The sequence below is a fragment of the Miniopterus schreibersii genome (genome assembly GCF_964146895.1).
Source record: "Miniopterus schreibersii genome assembly, chromosome: 6".
NCBI lineage: Eukaryota > Metazoa > Chordata > Mammalia > Chiroptera > Miniopteridae > Miniopterus > Miniopterus schreibersii.
The window spans coordinates 18,614,994-18,635,966 of NC_138107.1; the positions used below are offsets into that span (position 1 = coordinate 18,614,994).

The 20,973-nt window shown below is 39.7% G+C and overlaps 1 protein-coding gene across 1 annotated transcript; it reads right to left on the reverse strand.

Annotated features, from left to right (window-relative positions):
• Positions 1-16,835: 16,835 nt before the first annotated feature.
• Positions 16,836-18,089, reverse strand: PGK2 (phosphoglycerate kinase 2; the record flags this gene model as incomplete). Its single annotated transcript, XM_081140427.1, has 1 exon — positions 16,836-18,089. The coding sequence occupies one exon, from the start codon at positions 18,087-18,089 to the stop codon at positions 16,836-16,838; it is 1,254 nt and encodes a 417-aa protein (XP_080996553.1).
• Between the last annotated feature and the right edge of the window lie 2,884 nt (positions 18,090-20,973).

Genomic DNA, 20,973 nt, shown 5'->3' on the forward strand with positions numbered 1-20,973 from the left:
ACCAACTGAGTTACTCTGCTAGGGCTCTACATTCCTCTTTCCCCATTCTTCCCAATGGTTCCAGTCCATTTAGTCATCACACACAGTGCTTATTCATCCAGAACAATGAACGATTATAGCCATGGGGATTTCTGTAACAACAATTACATAGAAATAATTATCAATAATTTCCCAAGGGGACCTTTCTTTTCTAGCCAATTTCTTCAAGTCAACTAAAAGGGATGTGTGTGTGGAATGGCCTGCAATTCACAGTCCATTAAATCTCTTTATCTCATTCCATCATGTTACAATTTCTATTGTCCACTATTTATCTTCCCAGGTTGTAAAAAGAGAATGACTATAATGTCCTTGAGGTTTTTTATGCAGAGTTATATGGATGCTCAGGTCTTAGCAGTTTCCCTAGTGACACTCTAAGGCAGCTGCTCAACTCTAAGTCATTTTTCTACACCCCCGCACAGAAGCAATAAGAGCAATATATGATTTAGTGAGTACCTATTGTATGTATAATTTATTGTCTCTTTTGTGAAGAGAAGAATAGATGGTATGTAATTCATTTGGATATGTTAATACAGGGATCCCACTGATATAATCAAAATCAGTAAGGGTGCTTGATTTTTTTTTTTTTTAAAAAACACACAGATTGTTGTATTCTATGTTGTCTTGTTTTTTTTCTTACTAAAAATACTGAATCAGTAGATCTGGAAGTGATGCTCAGATTTCAGCATTTTCAATGAGCTTTCCAAGTGATTCTCAAATTTTGAAAACTCTTTGAAAAGCTATTCATGGGTGGAGTCACTTGAAAGTTTCTCTAAAGCTGATTAGAATGACCAGTAATTTGTGACAGTTTGAAAGCAAAAGAAGATGCTATCAAAAATCATTGCTAAGGATAACTTAAGTCTATCAGGACCTCCCAGACGAACCAAGAAATACTGTTATTTTAGTAAGAGCTGAATACTAGGACACACGTTTTAAATATGAGACCCGGGGCAAACTAAACATTTTGGATGTATCCTAGACTGTTGGCTCCATATTACACATTACCCCTACTCATATCCAATTAGAAATGTGGATTATCCCTCCAAGTTATTGCTAAAGCCGGCTCATCTTTTCCATTCCTGGCACCACTGTGCAAGGTCGAGCCCTCATCCTTTATCATCCAGATTATAACGCTGGCCTTCTATCTCCTCTCGTGATCTCCATTTTCGTCTTTCTCCGGTTCTTTCTTCCCAACTGATGCCAGAGTAATGATACATAAGTTACTGGTCTCTTACCATGCTTAACATTTGTAAAAGCTTCTGCAGGATTTAAACAACAGTAATGAGCAGAATAAACAATAGAAGACATGGATACCATGAAAATAATCACACAAATAATAACTTGTACAATGGGAAAAAGAACAGTGTTCTTATTTAACCAGTAAGCACTTGGTAGTTAAAAATACCAGTTGGCAAATCGAACCTGCTCTTACCCTTTCAAGTGCTCCTTGCCCACTACAGGACCACCCCGGCCCCTGTCTTCAGTCCCTGCGTGGACATCCCCACAATCTGGCAACACACAAGGCTAAGCCCGGCATGGATGTGTCCTGGAAACGTCCGAATAGGTCAGTGCCTATGTTGTACTAGTTATGAAATATTTTTAATAAACAATTCCCTTTTCATGGTATACAAGATTCCTCATGATTTGGCTTTTTCATACCCCATCTGTTCCATGGGTCACCTCCTCCCACTGTATGCTTCACTGCTCTGAAAAATGACATCTCCCCTGTCTTCATGCTTTTGCACCTGCTTCCTGAATCACCCCCCTTCCCTACCTTCCTTCCACCTAAACTCTTACTTTTATTGTTTGTATCTCGGCCTAATTAACATGTATTTTTCATGATGGTCTTTCTTAGGCCCTGTAGGCAGATGTGAATACTTTTCCTGTGCTCACATTTCATTTTGGACATGTCTCTAACTCAGTAATTTTTACATGTGGCTTATTAATGCATGTCCATTTCCCTTCTAAACGGTTATATCCTCCAACCCTGGATTTTCATGTATCCCTGGTCCTTAGCACTTTTCCTGCATGTAGCATATGTCAATATATGACAAATAAAGAATCGATAATGAATAAAGAATGCTTATTGGAAAGGGTACATGAATGACAGAAAAAAAGTTGGTTACAGTAGTCAGGGAGGAGTTTCCTGATTGTGATACATTTTGAGCTGAACTGTGAAGGAGAAACAGACTCTGTGGAATGGAGATGAGGGAGGTTTACGTTCCCATTGAGGCCAATGACAAAAGCAAAGCCCGGGAAGAGAAATGAGAGGATAGGGGAGTAGAGAATGGCAATGCTGGGTTAGTAAGTGAACGACATAGAAGGAAGGGAATTAATTATCCCATCACATTTTGTGACAGCTTAAGGAGAAAGCTCTAGCTCCTCGCAATAGCCTTGGGTTTGTAACACTTGACAGCTTATTCTTCCCTGGGGCCTGGTTCCAGCTCTACACAATGTTACCATCTGTGTTCCAGAAAGATGTAGATCTAGGGTAAGCATTAACCAATGTCCCCGTGCTTGCACATCCCCAGCTCATCCTGTTCTCTCAAAGGTCAGCTGATAGCTGTTTGGGTCTGCTGGTTCATTGTCTCTGAAGAATGTGGCCCTTGTCAAATGTTAATCCCCCTTAAATAAAGGCCCAGGGAATAAAGAAATCCATTATTTAGTGATTTCTGTGGATGTTGCTACACCTGGCACTGGCTCCTTGCTCTTTGGCATGTGACCTTTCCATGTTTGCTTTAAGAATTCACTCGTGTTCAAAGGTCATCTGTTACTCAACAGAAGCCGATCTTTGTGGAGGTAAAACTATTTCTTACTCCCCATTGAGAAAACACCTCATCTGCTTTTAATACGAAGCTTATGGATTAACTGCAGTTGTCTATTATTATTTTTCAATTTCTAAGGTTAATAATCATCCCTAGAAGACTCACAGCCACTGTGAAAGCAGCCTCGCCTTCATCAGGTTAAAGAAGTTCTAGGCCCGGATTTTGTTATTTCTTTCCAGTTACGCAAAACTGAAAGTAACCTATCTTCATTTCATTGTAAAGTTAAGCAAAAGCAAACGTTTTTACAACCTTGTGTCCCTGCCTAGGAACAGAAAATAAATTATAATTATAGATCTGCGCATATGAATAACTAGTGCTGATCCCTTTGTGTGGTGTCAGACCATGTTCTTGACTCAAGTGACATTGTCCTTGGCACGTTTCTTTCTTATATGAGGTAAAGAAACTTTTCTTCTTCCTGCTGGAAAAATTTATAGATAGAATTACCACATGCTCGCCTCCAGTTTTCAAATTTTTCCTTTGTCCTGAGTTGGGTCTTCAGGTTATTTAGCCACGTGTTTCTACTGCCTGAAGGATACCCCACAGCCTAGGGAAACATTTGAAAGTAAGATACTATTTTTTATTTTATTTTTTTACCATTAATCCCAGGTACCACAGGGGACCTATGTCCTGGTAGAGCAGGGGAACCATCTGCATTATTTTATTGTTGTCGTAATTTTAAAATTTTCAATTACAGTTGACATATAATATTATGTTAGTTTCAGGTGTACAACATAGCAATTAGACATTTATATAACTGATGAAGTGCTCCCCCTGAAAAGCCTAGTACCCACCTACACCGTACATAGTTACTATATCATTGACTACAGTCCCTACGCTGTAATTTACCAGAAGGACACTGCTTTTGTATGCATGATTCTCAAGATCAGTTCTGAACCTGTTTTCAACTCACCCGTTGCTCTTCATTTTATTGCCTAATCTGGCTTTTTTTATACTTCTCTCTCTTCCAGCTCCTTCTACTAAGAGCACCTTGAGCTTCTGATGAAAATCACACTTGACCCTGCCGATCAAGCTCCAGCCACATGGGACTTTCTAACTCTTTGAATGAAAGCTCATCCCCTGTGTAGGGGCTCTGTACTTTCTAGACTCCGCCTGGATTGCTTTATCCTCATGGTTTCATGATTTTACGTCAACTAGTCCTTTTTTAGCAAGGCCTTTCCTGACTCCCCTAGACTGTGCTGCACATATAGGCTCAATACAAATTTGTTGAATAAATGACTGGATGAGTCTGTTATTACATGTTGCATCTTCTCTAAATGGGGATCGTTACAGCATATACTCCATAGGGTGGTTGTGAGAATTAAAGCACTTTACATATGTAAAGCTTTAGAACATTGCCCATCACAGAATAATGCTTAATACACGAAAACCACTATATGATTATTGCAACTGATATTATTAGCATTATTTTACATGTTTACTAAAGGCCATCTCTCCTCTCAAAGACACTAAAAGCATGAGCTATGTGACTGTTTTATTTGTAACTAATTTTTAATATCATTAATTGCATGGAAGGAAGGTTCTTCTTTATTTTTAATCTTAGACCTCTGAGTGAAGGTGACTCGATCCTTGACACTTTTTCTGAAATTCTAGCCAGCCCCAAACAAGAATTCCTACAATGGGTGTATCTAACTGATCCTGGATCTTATCTGCAACTGTAAGTTATAAAAGATAAGACCTCATGTGAAATACATCAGAACTTAAATAGAGCCATTATATCTTAGTTGTTGAAAGGACATTAAATATCATCTGATATTTAACCCAATCCCATAAACACAAGGACTAGAAATTTCCGTACTTGAATTATCTGATAGAATATGGGTTTTGTAACTCTTCGTAATTTGTTTTAGTGGGGGTCTGTTTGCTTTTTTTTCTTCACATTGCTGCAAAGTAGATCTTGTTCATGGATTTTATTAATATGCAACTTATATTTTGAATATAGGGACCATGAACCAGGAGAGTAGAATCTACTAGCTCGTGTCAATGCCATATGTAGCAGAGAGAACTGTTGGTCCATTCCTCTGACTTGGCTCCATGTACAAGGGAATTGCTGGGATTCCTGGTATAAAGGGAAGAACAGTGATTATGTTCTCCTTGGAGACTTTACACTCAGCATCGCCTTCCTCACTCTCTAACCTCTCCTGAAATCCTTAATAAGATAGCAGAAAGAAGCAAAATTTTCAAAAACTTAATCTATGTTTAGTCTAGTAGAGTGGTTCTCAACCCCTATCAGACCCAATGTTTCCTTTTTATCACAAAAAAACTTTAAACTCCTTTTTCACTATTCTGAAAAGAAACTTAGGGGATAGGATATCTAGGGCTTCCCCCAGAGTGTGCAGAACTCTGGGAAAATACTTTCTATGGGACCCGTCTCTCTGTAAAACATCTAACTCACCTGAAATCAACATGTAAATGCCATTCTGGGGGCCCAGTATCATTTGATCCTGTAAGAAAAAAATACCACACTGACCAGTGGGTGCAATCTACTCACCAGGCAGCCCACCTGGAAGGAAGGCCTTGCCCTGAGCCTGAGGTGTCTTGGAACTGCAGGAAAATGAAAGAACAGAGATATGGGGAGATACCAAAAAAATAAGATTAGGGTAGTTAATTAGGGACAAACAAAAAATAGGGTGGAGCAAAAGTAGGCTTACAATTGTCCATATGGAAAATAATACAATAATTAATAAATAATAATCTAAGAATAAACTGTTTCCCCTACTCACAACAGTAAACCTACTTTTGCACCCTACCTTATAAACTACAGAAGTAATGCCAGCAGTTTAGAGTGGACATAGCCACCTTGGACACCCTTAAAATTCCTCCACATTCACTAACAAATGAAAAAAAACCTGGAAGGATATGTGAAATTGAATTTTTTGTAAGAGTATGACAAAACTGTTATGCATGGTCAGTAATTGATGATTGTGATCCAAAGAGACACAAGGCTTCCAGGCTGAAGGACAACCTCGACAGCTGCACAGTGATCTTAGAATTGCTGGTAAAACATTTATAAAGCATCCTGCCGTGAATGGCCGACTGGAGGAGCTGCAGGCATCTCATTCAGCTGTGTCTCAACTGCTGTGTTGCATGGTTTCAGTGAGGAAAAGGCAAAAAGCTGTGTATCTTTGATTAAGGGAAACATACAGAGCTAGAGTTTTATATTTTTTTGAATATTGATACTCAAGTATTAAATACTGTAAATTATTGTAGAAAAAACTCTACATTTTTAAGAAACTTGGGCAAAGTTTCTTGCTCACCGTTGTGTGGACATGTAAAGAAATTGTTAAGCTCAAGAGGCCTAGTTTGTGACTTTTTAAACAAAAAACCCCCAAATTTTCACAGGTAATTGCGTTCTCACAACTGTAAACCTACTGTTGCCCACCGCTGTGATGTACCAGCAATCTCTAAGTGGTATATTTTATTTTCCCCAGAGTAAAAAATAAAATATTTCTTTCACTGGATCCATACAAACAAAAATTATTAATTATTACCAAAACTAATAGCAAAGTATTGGAAAGCCAAAATATGCGTATTGAAGAATACAGCTTCTTTTCTTTTTTTATGCTCACCGGAGGATATATTTTCCATTGCTTTTCGGAAAGAGTGGAAGAGAGAGAGAGAGAGAAACATTGATGTGTGAGAGAGAGACATCGATTGGTTGCCTCCTGAGCCCTGACTGGGGCCAGGAATGGAGCCTGCAACCGAGGTACGTGCCCTTGGCTGGAATCAAACCTGGGACTCTTCATCCTGCAGGCCAACGCTCTAACCACTGAGCCAAACCAGCTAGAGCCAAGAATACAGCTTCTTAATTTTTCCTCTCATGATGTCTCTGAAATACTTCTGGAATCATTGTTGTAGCCGGCCTGAATTCAGAAAGGGTCACCTGGCACTGTGTGGCCAGTGGTTAGAGCACAAACTGTAAAGAGGTTCCATTACTCAGACCTGAACAGGCCCCTTCTTCTCTCTCTGCTTAAGGTTTTGTATTAGTAAAATGGGAAAACTCTACCTTGGAGAGTAGTCCTAAAAAGTAAATGACGTAGCATGGGCAGAGTACTTCATCTAGGGGTTAAAATACCTGCTCAATAAATAAAATCTATTACTAACCCATATGAAAAGGAAAAGCAGCTGTAATTTGCCATCAGTTGATTCATTTGGTAAAAAATACTTGTTAAACACCTGTAACGAACGTACCAGACAATTTCTTATGTGTTGCAGGTGCCAAAATAAATATTTCAGAGCACATCCAACTCAAGCATTGCCAAGGACATTGGAAGGCTACAGGTGAACAAAGAACTTGATGCATTTATGGGATCCACCTGAATTTGTTCAATATATATGGTTCCTGTAAATATTTCTTTTTTCCAAGGGAAATTTTATCTTCTAAAAATGTTCTTTACCCTAAGAGTGGTAGTATAGATGAACCATTCTCCCACTATTAATAATGTAAGTGCTTACATATACAGAAATTTTTGCCAAACACTGTGGTGAGCACTTCAGAAAGATTGTGTCTTAAGGTCTTCTCTCTCTCTCTCTCTCACAAACACACAACTAATAATCTTAATATCATTCCACTTTGTACACAAGAAATTAATGATGTATATGTCTTCTGTTTTGGTAAACTATGCAGAATATTTGTTATCAATGTCTTGTGATTTTCAATAATGACTTCTCACTGGTTATAGAGGAATTCTACTTTCTGTTTTTCTCTAATAATTGATTATCCTGCATCCTGGTTGTTTGGCTTTCTTATCTGCAGCATACTATGTTACATGGAATATTCTGTTTCTTTTGCCAAGAAAAGATACTTGACTGGTTGTGAGAAAGCTGTTCCTGTTATGTAGCCCTGTGGACATTGTTATACTTCTGCTCTCAGTGTGTAGCTTCTATTCTACCATTTATCTTTGAATATCATGTACCTTCTAATTTCAATTGATAGATCACAGCATCATCAATAAGAATCTCCTACCTGATAAATACTATGCTAGGCCCTGGAGTAGAGTGTTGAAAAGAAGTAGTCTTTGACCTTCGAAAGCTAGAGGAGATGAATATATAAACAAACAAAAGTTCCAATAATATTAAAGAGTAAAACAAGAGGCTTGCATAAAGAACAAATTACTCCAAAGATACGGTTTATTTACCTGGATGTGTGGGTTGGGCCAGGGAAAGTTGAGGTAAGGCTTCTTGCAGGGGTAATGTCTGGGCCTATCCAGTTAAGTCCACTTTCTTCTCAATTGTAGATGTTTCCTAATCTAAAAGATGATCGAAGCACCGATTTAAACTCTATCCAGCAAAGCTGTCATTCAAAATAGATGGTGAAATAAAGAGCTTTCCAGACAAAAATAAAGCTAAAGGAATTTATCACCACCAACCCAGCGTTGCAAGAAATATTAAAGGGACTCTTGTAGTAAGTTGAACTAGCGAGAATGAGAAACATAGACACAAAGAAATAAAATAAAATGATAAGTACCTATCAATAATAGCCTTGAATATAAATGGATTAAATGTCCCAATCAAAAGACATAAGGTAGCTGAATGGATAAGAAAACAAGACCCGAATATATACTAGGTCCTGAGATCTACCTCAGAATAAAAGACTCGCACAAGCTGGAAAAAACAAAAGCATAAAAACCTTCTGGAGGACTTTAAAGGAGAGATTGACAGCAATACAGCCATAGTAGGGGATTTTAACACCCCACTGACTTTACTGGATAGATTTTCCTGTCAAAAAAATCAACACGGAAACAGTGGCTCTAAATGACACACTAGGTCAGATGGATATTAACTGACACAGAATATTCCACTCCAAAGCTGCGGAATATACATTCTCCTCAAGTGCACATGGGACAATCTCAAAGACAGACCACATGTTAGGACATAAAACTAGTCTCTACAAGTTCAAGAAGGTTGAAATCATATCAAGCATTTTCTTAGACATTTACACCATGGAATACTATGCAGCTGTAAAAATGAAGGATCTCTTTCCCTTTGAGACAGCATGGATGGACCTAGAGAGAATTATGCTAAGCAAAATAAGCCAGGCAGAGAAAGACAAGTGTCACATGATCTTACTCGTATATGGAATCTAATGAACAAAATAAACCAATGAACAATATAGATCCAGAGACACAGAAGCATGGAACAGACTGATGAATCTCAGGGGAAAGGTGGGGGTGGGTGGGTGGGGAGGGATTAACATAAGAATTTATGTGCGTATATGCATAACTTACAGACAGACAATAGTGGGGTGAAGGTCTGGGAGGAAGGGTACAGGGGAGGGGATCAATGGGGGAAAAGGGGAACATTTGTAATACTTTCAACAATAAAACATAAATTAAAAATAAATAAATAAAAATAAACTGTATAAGAGAGTATACAATGAAAAGTACACAAGCAACCAAATCACAGCTTTAAACAAACAACCACAACCAAGCAAGCAAACAAAAACAAACCAAACACTACATTGTACAGGTATTTTTCTGAACTATCAATTTTCTCCTTTAGATATGAACTTCGAACTCATCTTTTTTTTAATAAGGTAATGAGTAATTGAATCCATTTCACTATGTTTTATTCTTTTTTTTTTTTTTTAAGTTCTCAGACACTATAGTTTTGGGGGAAATTGCTTTCATATATAAGAATTAACAGTCAAATTACAAAAAGAATTTATAGTTGGAGAGCCAACCTACCGGAGCAGAAGCAAGGCCACCAACAAACTTCACAAAACCTGTACCTGGGTGGCCAAACTGTTACTGTAATTGAGGAATTGCTGGAAGCTCAGAGTAGACAAGCCTGAGAGAGGAAACATCCAGGGAACCAGTCACTGGGAGGTCTCCATAATCGCTTTTGTGAGTTTTACCTCCAGGTGTTCTACTAGATTCTCACAGTAAAGAATAAAGAAAAATAACCTCAGGCTTCTGGTAGGAGGCTGGGGAAAGCAACCATTTCAAAATATGACAGAACATTTTTATCTACCTAACAAAGCCTGACCTTGAGAGAAATTGTTTTACCAGAGCCTAATCTACTGGGGATCAGAGCCTAACTGACCTGTGGGAAGGGAAATACTCAACCAAGCCCGATCTAGCCTTCCACACGGGGAAAGGGGAATACCCTACTCTAGCCTCCTCTGTGCATCCTGTGCAAAGAAGGAGATTGAAAACAAAACAACAAACAAAAGAGCCTTGTGAAGATCACAGGCCCTGGACATACATGGGCTGGTTAAAAGGCTGACAATCATAGGACCATAGGGTAATTCTTTACCCCCGCACCACTACATTCCTGAAGGTCTGTTTGCTACAGCCCCTTTACCCAGTACATCATACCTGCCTTTCAACAAAAAAATTACAAAGCATACTAAAGGCAAAAAGAAATCAGACAAGCAAACACAGTGTGAAGAGACAGAACAAGCATCGGAACCAGACCCTGATATGGCAGGGATTTGGGGTTTATCAAACTGAAAATTTTAAACAACTATTATTAATAAAATTAGAAAAATTCAGTTCTCCCCTAAATGTCTCTGACACTCTTCAAGCTGCTTTCCCTTTGCTGGAGATTAGGGCAAGTGCCTATGAACAAGTGAGTCTGTGCTCAAGCCCTTTAAGAGGACGCCTGGGTCTACAGCAGCCCTCAGGCCGACCCAGACCGAGTCCTTGCTGATTTTCACAGCCAGCTGCTGGGGGGACTTCTCTTCCTGGCACTCGTGCTATAGGCTGGGGACCCTGGTGTGAGGCTGGGGCGCCTTGTTCCTGGTGGGGAATCTCTGCAACTGAGATATCGCTGCTGATCCTTACCCACTAAATATGGGTATGGGATCAACCTGTTTCTCATCTCCAGCCCTCCTACTTGTGTCCACATAGCTTTTTCTTTATATCCTTAGGTATAGCAGTTCTAACATTCAGCTAGCCTTCAGGTGGTTCCCAAGGGGGGTTGTTCAATAATTTAGTTGTAAATTTGATGTGGTCGTGGAGGAGAGCACAGTGTTTACCTACTCTGCCATCTCAACCTGAAGTTGGTGTGGAGGAAACTTAGATGCATATTACTAAGTGAAAGAAGCCAATCTGAAAGGCTGCATACTGTGTGGTTCTACTATATGACTTTCTGGAAAAGGTAAAACTAAGGGGACAGGAAAATGTTTAGTGGGGGCCAGGAGTTAAAGAGGAGGGTGGGGAGAATAGAGCACAGTGAACCTTTAGGGTGGTGATACTATTCTGTATGATGCTATAATAATGGATACATGCTATTATACTTTTGTCAAAACCTTTAGAATATACAACACCAAGAGCAAACTCCAATGTAAACTATGAACTTTGGAGATAATGATGTGTCAGTGTCAGTTCATTGATTGTAACAAATGTTCAATTTGGCTATGAACCTAGAAAACTGCTCTAAAAAATATATTTAACAAAAAAAAAACAAAATGAGCCCTGGCCGGTTTGGCTCAGTGGTCAGAACATCAGCCCTTGGACTGAAGAGTCCTGGGTTTGATTTTGGTCAAGGGCACGTACCTAGGGTGCAGGTTTGATCCAGGTGTGTGTGGGAGGCAACCAATCAATATATCTCTCCCACTTCCACTCTCTCTCTCCCTTCCACTCTCTCTGAAAAATGATGGGAAAAATGTCCTCTGGTGAGGATTAAAATAAATAAATAAATAAAAGCAAGTGACTCTGTCAGAAAAAACAAATATTTTCTTGAGCAATATTAGAAAAGAGGGAAAATTGAAAAGCAAGTTAATAAAATAAGTTAATATACCCAGATCTCAGCCGGGTCCTAAAAAAAAGTATTAGTATAAAGGTTTGGAAATAAATGATTTGAACCATCACTTCTGATCAAGATGGAATAACAGGAGCTAGAATAGACCCTCTCACTGGAAACAATTGAAAACAAAAAAAAATTAAAAATCTATAAAACAACCCCCGAGGGAGAGGAAACAAGAGAAGCCCCCAGCTGCCGTTTTTACTGCCTGGAGAAAGTTTCCAGGCCACAGAGCAGGGAGAGGAACTGCAGGGTCTCCAAGGCAAGAAGATGCCAAGTAAAACAATCTCTTTTACATATAAGCTCATATGCTTTTATAATTTGTTATTTTCTAATTATTCCATTCTTTTTATCTTGCTTTATTAACACACCTTGATTTAGAAAACACAAAGTTTTCTATAATCCATAAAAGACTTCTAACGACTAAGATATGAAATTACTTAAGCAAAATTAATGGAAGTATAAGGCCATGAAAAATAGCACTTACTTTAAAAAATTATTTTATGCCCTGGCTGGTGTGGCTCAGTAGTTGGAGTGTCTGCCAGTGCATGGAAGGGTCAGGGGTTCAATTCCCAGTCATGGCACGTACACAGATTTTGGGTTCAATCCCCGGTGGGGGAGTGTAAGTGAAGCAACAGATCAATGCTTCTCTCTCTCTCTCCCTCTCCCTTCCTCTCTCTCTAAAACCAATGAAAAGCCTGTCCTGGGGTGCGGATTTTAAAAAATTATTTTATTATACTTTAATTAGCTGATGTTGCTTGAAATAACTTATTTCAATGCAGATTTTTTAAAAATAAAAAATGCATAGAAAATAAATGAATAGTAGTAATGTCAAATGTGTGAGTTAAATAATTGAAATTGCAAGTTTGGACAAACAAATATATTTGTACCTCACTTGTTGTTTGTACCAAAACCCCAAGGTGATCCCACCATCTTATGGTAACATTCTAAGTTTAAGGGGTTTTGTTTTGTTTTTTATAGTTCTTAACAAGTAGAAAATGAAGTATTTTTAATGTATACAATTGTAATATATAACTATAAAATTTTAGTTACCACTGTACAAATTATAAGCATATACATATATATGTATGTGTGACATATATTCAGATATATATATAGTGTCTCCAAAAATGTGTACACACACTATGAATAATTATAAAGGCAGTGTTTATTAAAATACATTTCATTTTCACAATTGAGCTATCAGCTGTTAAAGTGTATATACATTTTTTGGGATACCCTGTATTTATATATAATGATATTTTATATATATATATCTTACTTTCTAAGTCTGCCTTAAATTGTTTTTTCCTCCAATCTTCTAATTCAAGTCACTGATTATTTTCTCTATAGTTTCAGTTCTTTTACTTACTTGCTCTCACCCCATTTCATATTTTGTACTAGCAATACTTGAATTTATCATAAGTTTTTATACCTTTTGCCAGCCTACTTTTAATCTCACATTATTGTCTTAACTCATTTTAACTGCTTTCATAATTTTCCCCATGAATTGCCCTTTTCCATTTTTATTTTAGGGATAATCATGTACAAAAAGCACTATCTTCAGGGATCTTCCAGTGTATTATATCATTTTTAATAGGTTCCTCTCTTTGAAGTTGTCTTAAATTCACCCTTTATTAGTCTTCCTTTTAGTAATAGTTTTAATAGGGCCCATGATCACCCAACCAGAAAGTACATTGCCCTATTTCCTATTAGCTAGATATGATCATATTACTAAGTTCAGGCCAAAGGGATATCATCAAAATTAATATGCACTACTCCCTGTTTTCTTCCTTAAAGATAGTATGCTTGCTCTGGATTCCTCTTCCCCTGTCCAGTTGGCTGGAAAATGTCAGCATCAAATTGATCTTGGTGCTCCTAGAGATGGAAGCCATGTGCAGGTGATGGATGAGCTCAACAAGAAGTATTTACTTACTCATAACCTCCCCTGAATATCACATGAGAATGAAATAAATTTCTACATTGACACTTTAGGCTGAATAGTTCTTCATTGTGAGGGCTGTCTTATGTATTGTAGGATGTTTAGTAACATCTTTGGTGGCAAGTGCTAGATGCCTACAGCCCCTCCTCTCCATCCCATTTGTGACAAACAAGAGTGTGTCCATTTGGCAATGTTCCCCTACAGGGAAAACTTGTCCTTGGTTGAGAACCACCAGTCTATAGGCTAAGGTAGAAAATGCAGATGGTAAGTGGGATGCTTCCTTAAAAATGCTCAAATATGGCATTTACTTAGGGGTCAGGTGGAAGGGAATGGGTCAAGAGGTACAGAAGGCCGGGAGGCAGTGACTGTTTTCCTCCTGTGGCATTTGTAGTAGAAAGAACATGGTCCTATGTGACTTAAAGTTACAGAGAAAGTATTGGAAAGAAGTAGAATATCAGTGTTGTGTTGTTTTGTTTTGTTATTACATGGTATTTTAAGCAAAATACAACAAAAATGAGCTTTTTTTTTTTTTTACAACTGCAAGTTTGTACCTCTTAACCCTCTCCACCTATTTGTGTGTGTGTGTGTGTGTGTGTGTGTGTGTCCGCATGTGCACATAAGAAGGTAGGAGGATATGTGGGTTCACGGTCCCTTATTCAAAACCCTTACAGCCACACATGTTTTGTAATCCCTAACTCTTTTATATTTCAGAATGATATTTTGGTGTATATGTCATCTATTACCCATCCCAGGAGGGACTGGAACCTCAAAATCAAATATATTAATATTTTATCAGTAAAAAATATTAATACTAACACTAAGCGAAATAAAGGTTAAAACTAGCCTTTAAAAATGAGCATGGCCAGGAAATATTGGACAATCTGCTTGTTGCCTGCAACCTAAATTGGCTAATAGACCAGGAAAGTGAGTTCTCTCCAGGTCAAAAAAGCTGTCTCAATGTCACAAACCACAGCAGCAACGAAAAGACTGCCACAGTTTTCTCAAATGTTTGGACTTTTCAGCCAAGAATATATGGAGGCAACAGGGAAAGACCAGATTGTAGGCACTGCCTTCTTTCCCTGCTTACTTTTCAGAGGGCCACGAGTTAACCACCCTTAAGATGAAGAAGGGGGCGGAAAGGAGGGCCCAGCAACCAGGCAAATCAGTTAAAAGCAAGAATCAGAGGATGAGGTTCTTTCACATGTAATGACATAGAAAGTTGAAAAATCTCTGGCCTGGCTTTGAATGGCTTTTAGTTGTGTGCTATGGCAGGAAATCATTGCTTTCTTACAACTGTGCCAGCAAGAGGGAAGCTAAGCAGCTCTGCGGTGGCCCAATGTTGTGGCCCAACTCTCCAACATCGGCTTCAGAAAGATTAGGAAATAAGGAAAACTTCCCAGGTGACCAAATTTGGGGCCAGAAAGGAGAATGAATAAGAAACTTCCTCCCAGAGAACAAAGCCAGCGTCTAGACAAAGAAATTCTTTGCCAGGTCGGGGAGTTCTTGAAACTTGGACCCAGCATGATTTATTTAGAATGGTAATGAACCAATGGCTTTTTCAAGTGAGGATTCTTACTGCAGTTTCCTATTTCTTTTCCGCCATTCGATATTGGGTGTGTATAGACAGAGGTGTTGCAGTTATAAGAAAAATAAATGACTGTACTTTTTAGTTCTCCACATTGGGTATCCCTGCGTGATTTTTTTTCCCGTGTCTTTGGTAGTCTATCAGAAACCATTAATTTTACTCCAGTATTTATTACCCCCTATTTCCTTTTAGTAATCGAATCTAATGATTTTTAGTTGAATACAAGCTATCCAACTAAAGAGAATACATTCCCACCCTGCCTTGTAAAATAAGACTTATCACAAAACTAATAGCCAATAGAGTAAGTGGGGGGAAAAGTTGAACTTTTTGGTTCATGTATTATTTTCTTTTTAAATGCATTGCTTTTCTTTAACTCCACCTTTGGGCTGGCTATCAAGTAGTAAAAGTTCAGACACCGAAGTAGAACTCACTTACTGAGAGTAGCAGGTTTGTCTCACTAGTCGGTTTTCTAGATGACCTCATGATGAAGGGCCCATCTAGGTGCACTAGACTTATATGCAGCAGAGTAATAGGCTATAACCTTGTTCCAACTGCTATAATTTTGGCTTCTTTTTACTTATTTTAAGTCTATACTTTAACTCTTACATCTTCCCTGAATTACAATGACACTATTAACATTGTCCTCAGAAATAAGCTGACGTTTTAGGTATGTTAAGATTACATTTTAAGTTCAATTATTCAGGATGTCATCTATATAGAATTGATCTGGGGCTATAGGACATAGGCCATGACACTTGGGATAATTTACTCTGCACTTTTAATCTTAATTTGACAACAACATTGCCCCAAACCAGCTCTGTCTACATAATCAGGCAAAGTATTCCCCACTAGGTATTTTCATTTCTTCCACATTTCTTAGTATTTTCTTATTCTATTTTCTAATACAGAGGAGGTTTTATATCTCCATTTTCCCCATGGCTAAACTATCTTTATACATATTTCTTATGTATCTCAAAAATCCAGTTTTTAGTTTAGCAGTTATATTATCTATTTATTAAACAATATCTGCTCTAAAAGGAAAACAATTACTTCTCCATTTGAAACCTGGATTTGATTCGTAGCTCCCATTCTAGCAAACATGTGTGTATACTTTTGAGCACCCAGACACACAGACATACCTTCCCTGGGTTTAGGTCTTCATTTTAACTTCATGGGTTTAATAAGAATGATTTACATCTCGTCTTCCTCATTTAGTAAGATTTTCTCGTAGCAGAGCATTAATGGTACTCATGAGTTCTAAATGTAATTTTTTTTTCTCAGTTTATTTGGGTACTTTTATGGTGTAAGAGTCTGTCAACTTCTACCCCACCCTTCGTGTTTCCATGTTTCAAACAGTGAAACAATAACAAAGCTAGGCTAAAAAAAAAAAAAAAAAAGGAGGAGAGATTCGGCTTATTTAACTCACTTTAATAGTCAACCCTACGAATCACAGTGGTGAAGTCCAAATGAGATCTTTAAGAGAGCAGGTAAATGCGTGACAAAGCTAAGGTGAATTGCATTGCTGTGCTGCTGTTAAGAGTTCTTGATGGTCCATCGCTTGGTCATTGCCTGAATTTGATACCAGCGTAGATTTTAACCAGGGTCAGGTTAAGATGTAAAAGCACTAGGTTGACTTAAAGGCTGGTGGGCAGGAAGCAGCAGGAAGGAACACTTTTGCCAACTACAGGTTGCTGAGGGCATCCACTCCAGGAAGGACTTTACCTTCCAGAAGCTCTAGACTGGCTCCACCTCCAGTGCTCACATGGCTGACTTTATCCTCAGTGTCCCATTTAGCACAGCAAGTGGCAGTGTCTCCACCTCCTATGATGGTGACACAGCCCCGGGAAGTGGCTTTCACAACTTCATCCATGAGGGCTTTGGTTCCCTTAGCAAAGGCATCCCATTCAAACACCCCTACAGGTCCGTTCCACACGATTAGTTTGGCTTGGGCCACAGCTTCAGCATACTTCTTGTTGGTCTCAGGACCACAGTCCAAACCCATCCAGCCAGCAGGAATGCCTGATGCTACAGTGGCCTGGCCAACCTTGGCGTGCTCCTCAAACTTGTCGGCAGTGACAAAGTCCTCGGGGAGGGTAACCTTCACGCCGTTCTTATGGGCTTTGTCCATGATCTCTTTGACAATCTTGGCTCCCTCCTCATCAAAGAGGGAGGCACCGATCTCCATGTTGTTGAGCACCTTAAGGAAGGTATAAGCCATCCCACCGCCGATGATCATATGATTGACCTTATCCAGCATGTTTTTGATAAGTTGGATCTTGTCTGCCACTTTGGCTCCACCGAGGATAGCCAGAAAGGGTCTCTCTGGGTTCTCCAAGGCTTTGGCAAAGTATTCCAGCTCCTTTTTCATCAGGAATCCGGACGCCTTCTGAGGCAGGTTCACTCCCACCATGGAACTGTGGGCCCGGTGAGCCGTGCCAAACGCATCGTTGACATAGACATCCCCCAGCTTTGACAGGGATTGTCGGAAGGCTTCTATATTTTGTGGCTCAGCTTTAATCTTATTTCCAGAAGGATCTTGGCCCTTCCCTTCTTCCTCCACGTGGAAGCGTAAATTTTCCAGCAAGATGACTGAGCCAGGCGCCGGGTTTTCACAGGCTTTCTCTACTTCTGGGCCCACACAGTCGTTCAGGAACAGAACATCCCTACCCAGCAAGGACTTGAGCTCAGCAGCAACAGGCGCCAAGGAGTATTTGTCGGGCATGGGGACACCATCAGGCCGACCTAGGTGACTCATAAGGACGACTGAGCGGGCCCCGTGGTCCAGGCAGAACTTGATGCTGGGGAGTGCAGCCTTGATTCTCTGGTTGTTGGTAATATGGTTCTTCTTCATGGGAACGTTGAAGTCTACTCTCATGATGACCCGTTTACCTTTCACATCCAGCCTGTCCAACGTTAACTTGTTAGAAAGAGTCATCGTGACAACGCGAATACAATGCCGAGGCCCCTCGGCTGCTGCTGGAGGCTGGGCCGGTGTTTCTAACCGCCCTCGCCTTGGCCCGCCCCCCCCACCCGCAGGGCTAAGCCTCCCAAGCAGCAGCTGTGATTGGGCTGGTGGAAGGACACCTGGTTCTGTGATTAGTCAGCGGTCCTGTCAATCGAGGTTTGGAGTCCGGGGCCTGGCTGCAGGTGCAGAGCTCCCAACAGTCGCAGCTGCGGGTGAGTCCCGAGTAGGGGCACCTGGCTTGAGTGACAGTTGAGGAGGTGAAGGGATCCGGGGTAAGGCCCCTCCTGAAACCCAAGCCTGCTGCTCTTTGTCTTTTCCCATATCCCTTTTGACAATTGCCCTTGTTATTTAAAAAAAAAACCAACACCAATATATATATATATATAACCCTCACTCATGTGAAAAACTATATTGAGGTGTAAAAACATGTACAGAGCCCAAAGAAAGGGAAAATTTGGAAACAGTGGTTGTACGAAACCTTGTTTGTTCAAGGCAGCACAGCATGCTTCTGTTTTTTCTCCCCGTCTTGGTAAATGTTTCTGCTAAGAACATAGATTGGTGCCGGCCTCTGGCTCCAGGTACATCCTAGGGGTGGGGATGATAAGCTCTCACACCCTCGCCTCTCCCATCCTCAGACTTCTGTGAGAGACTGCCCGGTGGCTTCTCCAGGAAAATCCCGTAAGATCCTTACAGAGTGTCAGTGAGACACTGAGGGTGGTGGGATGCTTTTTTCAGGCGGCAAAGTTACCATGAGGCCCTTTACTTTTTCTCTCCTCTCTTTGTTTTAGTGCCTGTATAACGTAGACATCGAGCTGAAAAGCAGGATGGTTTTCACGAGGATGAAAATGTTTGAGTTGAAAATGAGTGAGAGGTTTCGTTTTTGGAGAAAGCTTATATGGCTGGTTGATTTAGTAATGAAAACCGGCTTTGCGAGTAGCTAATATGGCAGTTGCCTTAAGTTGAATGAATTAAATATGTAACGATAAAGGCTTTGACAAAAACTACTTGAGGCACCACCCACTAGGATGGCTGTAGTAATAATAATAATAATTTTTAAAAAGGCAGACAATAGCAAGTGTTGACAGGGCTGTGGAGACATGGGGACCCTCGCAGGTTGCTGGTAGGAATGTAAAATGGTACAGCCCCTTTAGAAAACCACATATCGTGTGGTTTTATCTATGACAACATGTTGGCCATAACATTCCCATAGAGAAAGGGAGCAGGTGGGGGAGGGGAGAGAGTCCTAGTCTTCATTAGGTCTAGGAAAAGGCAAAGCAGAGTGAGAATATGTGTCCTTGTGCTTTCAGCATTCACTAGGGAAGTTGAGGAGAGTTATTATATAAATTCATTACAGAAGACAAGGATATTTAATTCTGATAAGCTAGCTGAATATAGATATCCTTAAAGGTATATAGATTCTAAAAAAACTTGGTGAGATATCACCAGTTTCCTTTTTTAAAGGATGTTTTATTTTATTTTTAATATATCTTTACTGATTTCAGAAAGAGAAAGGGAGAGGTGAGAGGGAGAGAGAGAAACATCAATGATGAGAGTCATTGGTCAGCTGCCTCCTGCACGCCCCCCACTGGGGATCAAGCCCGCAACCCGGGCATGTGCCCTGACCCGGAATCGAACCACGATCTCCTGGATCCTAGGTCGATGCTCATCCGCTGAGCCATGCCCAGCCTGGCAACAACGCTAGTTTTTTTATAAGGTGGGGATCCGAGCAATAGATGCTAATTCTCTGTCCCCCATCTAGGCTTAGAAATCTCAGCAGTGAGACAAGGAAATACAGGACCTTTTAGTAATTACGAAAGCTTGTAGGATGTTGCTATGACCCTAATATGATTTAGTTCTTGCATTTTCTGGGCAGCAGAAAGCAGTGGCCTTTAGCGGAAGTCCAAGGTCCAGGGAGAGTGTTGCTGCCCAGGGTTTTTGTTTATCTTTTTCTTTCTCCCACGTGGCTTGCAGAGATGAGGCTATTGAATGAGATCAGGATGGGCTAATCCGGTAGCAGCTGGAAGCAGTTCACAGTATCTTGTGAATTTTGATGGGTTGATCGTTTATCAAGCCTGAAATTAATATTTCAGTATTTCCCCTACTCTTTTCAGTGTACTTTTTGCAAATTTCTGACCTAAAGAGTTTTGTTATGTTGCTAGTGCTATGTCTTGCCGTGCCTACAAGGGGAAGTTTAATCCCCTGTGCTTCTAAAAACACCACCCAATCTTCCTGTTTCAGCATCCAAAAATACATTCTAGCCCTTTAATCGTTGCTTTTTCCTGCTGTGTTTTTAAGGCAGAAAGTGGAGGAGTGGGAAGGTCATATATATGCTCATATCCAGCTAGTAAATTTGAGACAAAACTTGACACATAACCTATACTAAAACATATGATATAAGGAAATTCTTTTGTGGAAAGAATTTTGGAAAATACCTAAAACACTTTAATTTTATTTAGTTTTGCTGCTGAAAATAAATCTTCAATAACAATAAGCTAAGATACCCCAAAGTGTATAGATATGGAAGTCACATTAGGACCTTTCATATCATGTTATAATAAAAACAGCTTTGTAAATGTTTTTAATGTTTACTTGTGTAGGAAGTACTAATGGCTTTTCTGGAAAGTAGCAGTGAACACCTGATTTATATGGTCAACATATTGCCAGGACGTGGGCTCATTTTTGGCCCCTAAAATGTCTCTTATGAACAAAGGTACAGTTGTATATACCTCATTTCTCACCTGTATTAGTGCTCCAAAGCGGTGATATTGTGATTAGCTGAGATAACTGTGGAGAGTGAAAACCGCTGAGCAATCTAGCTGCCCACGTGGTCATCCTTGAACTACTCTACAAATTC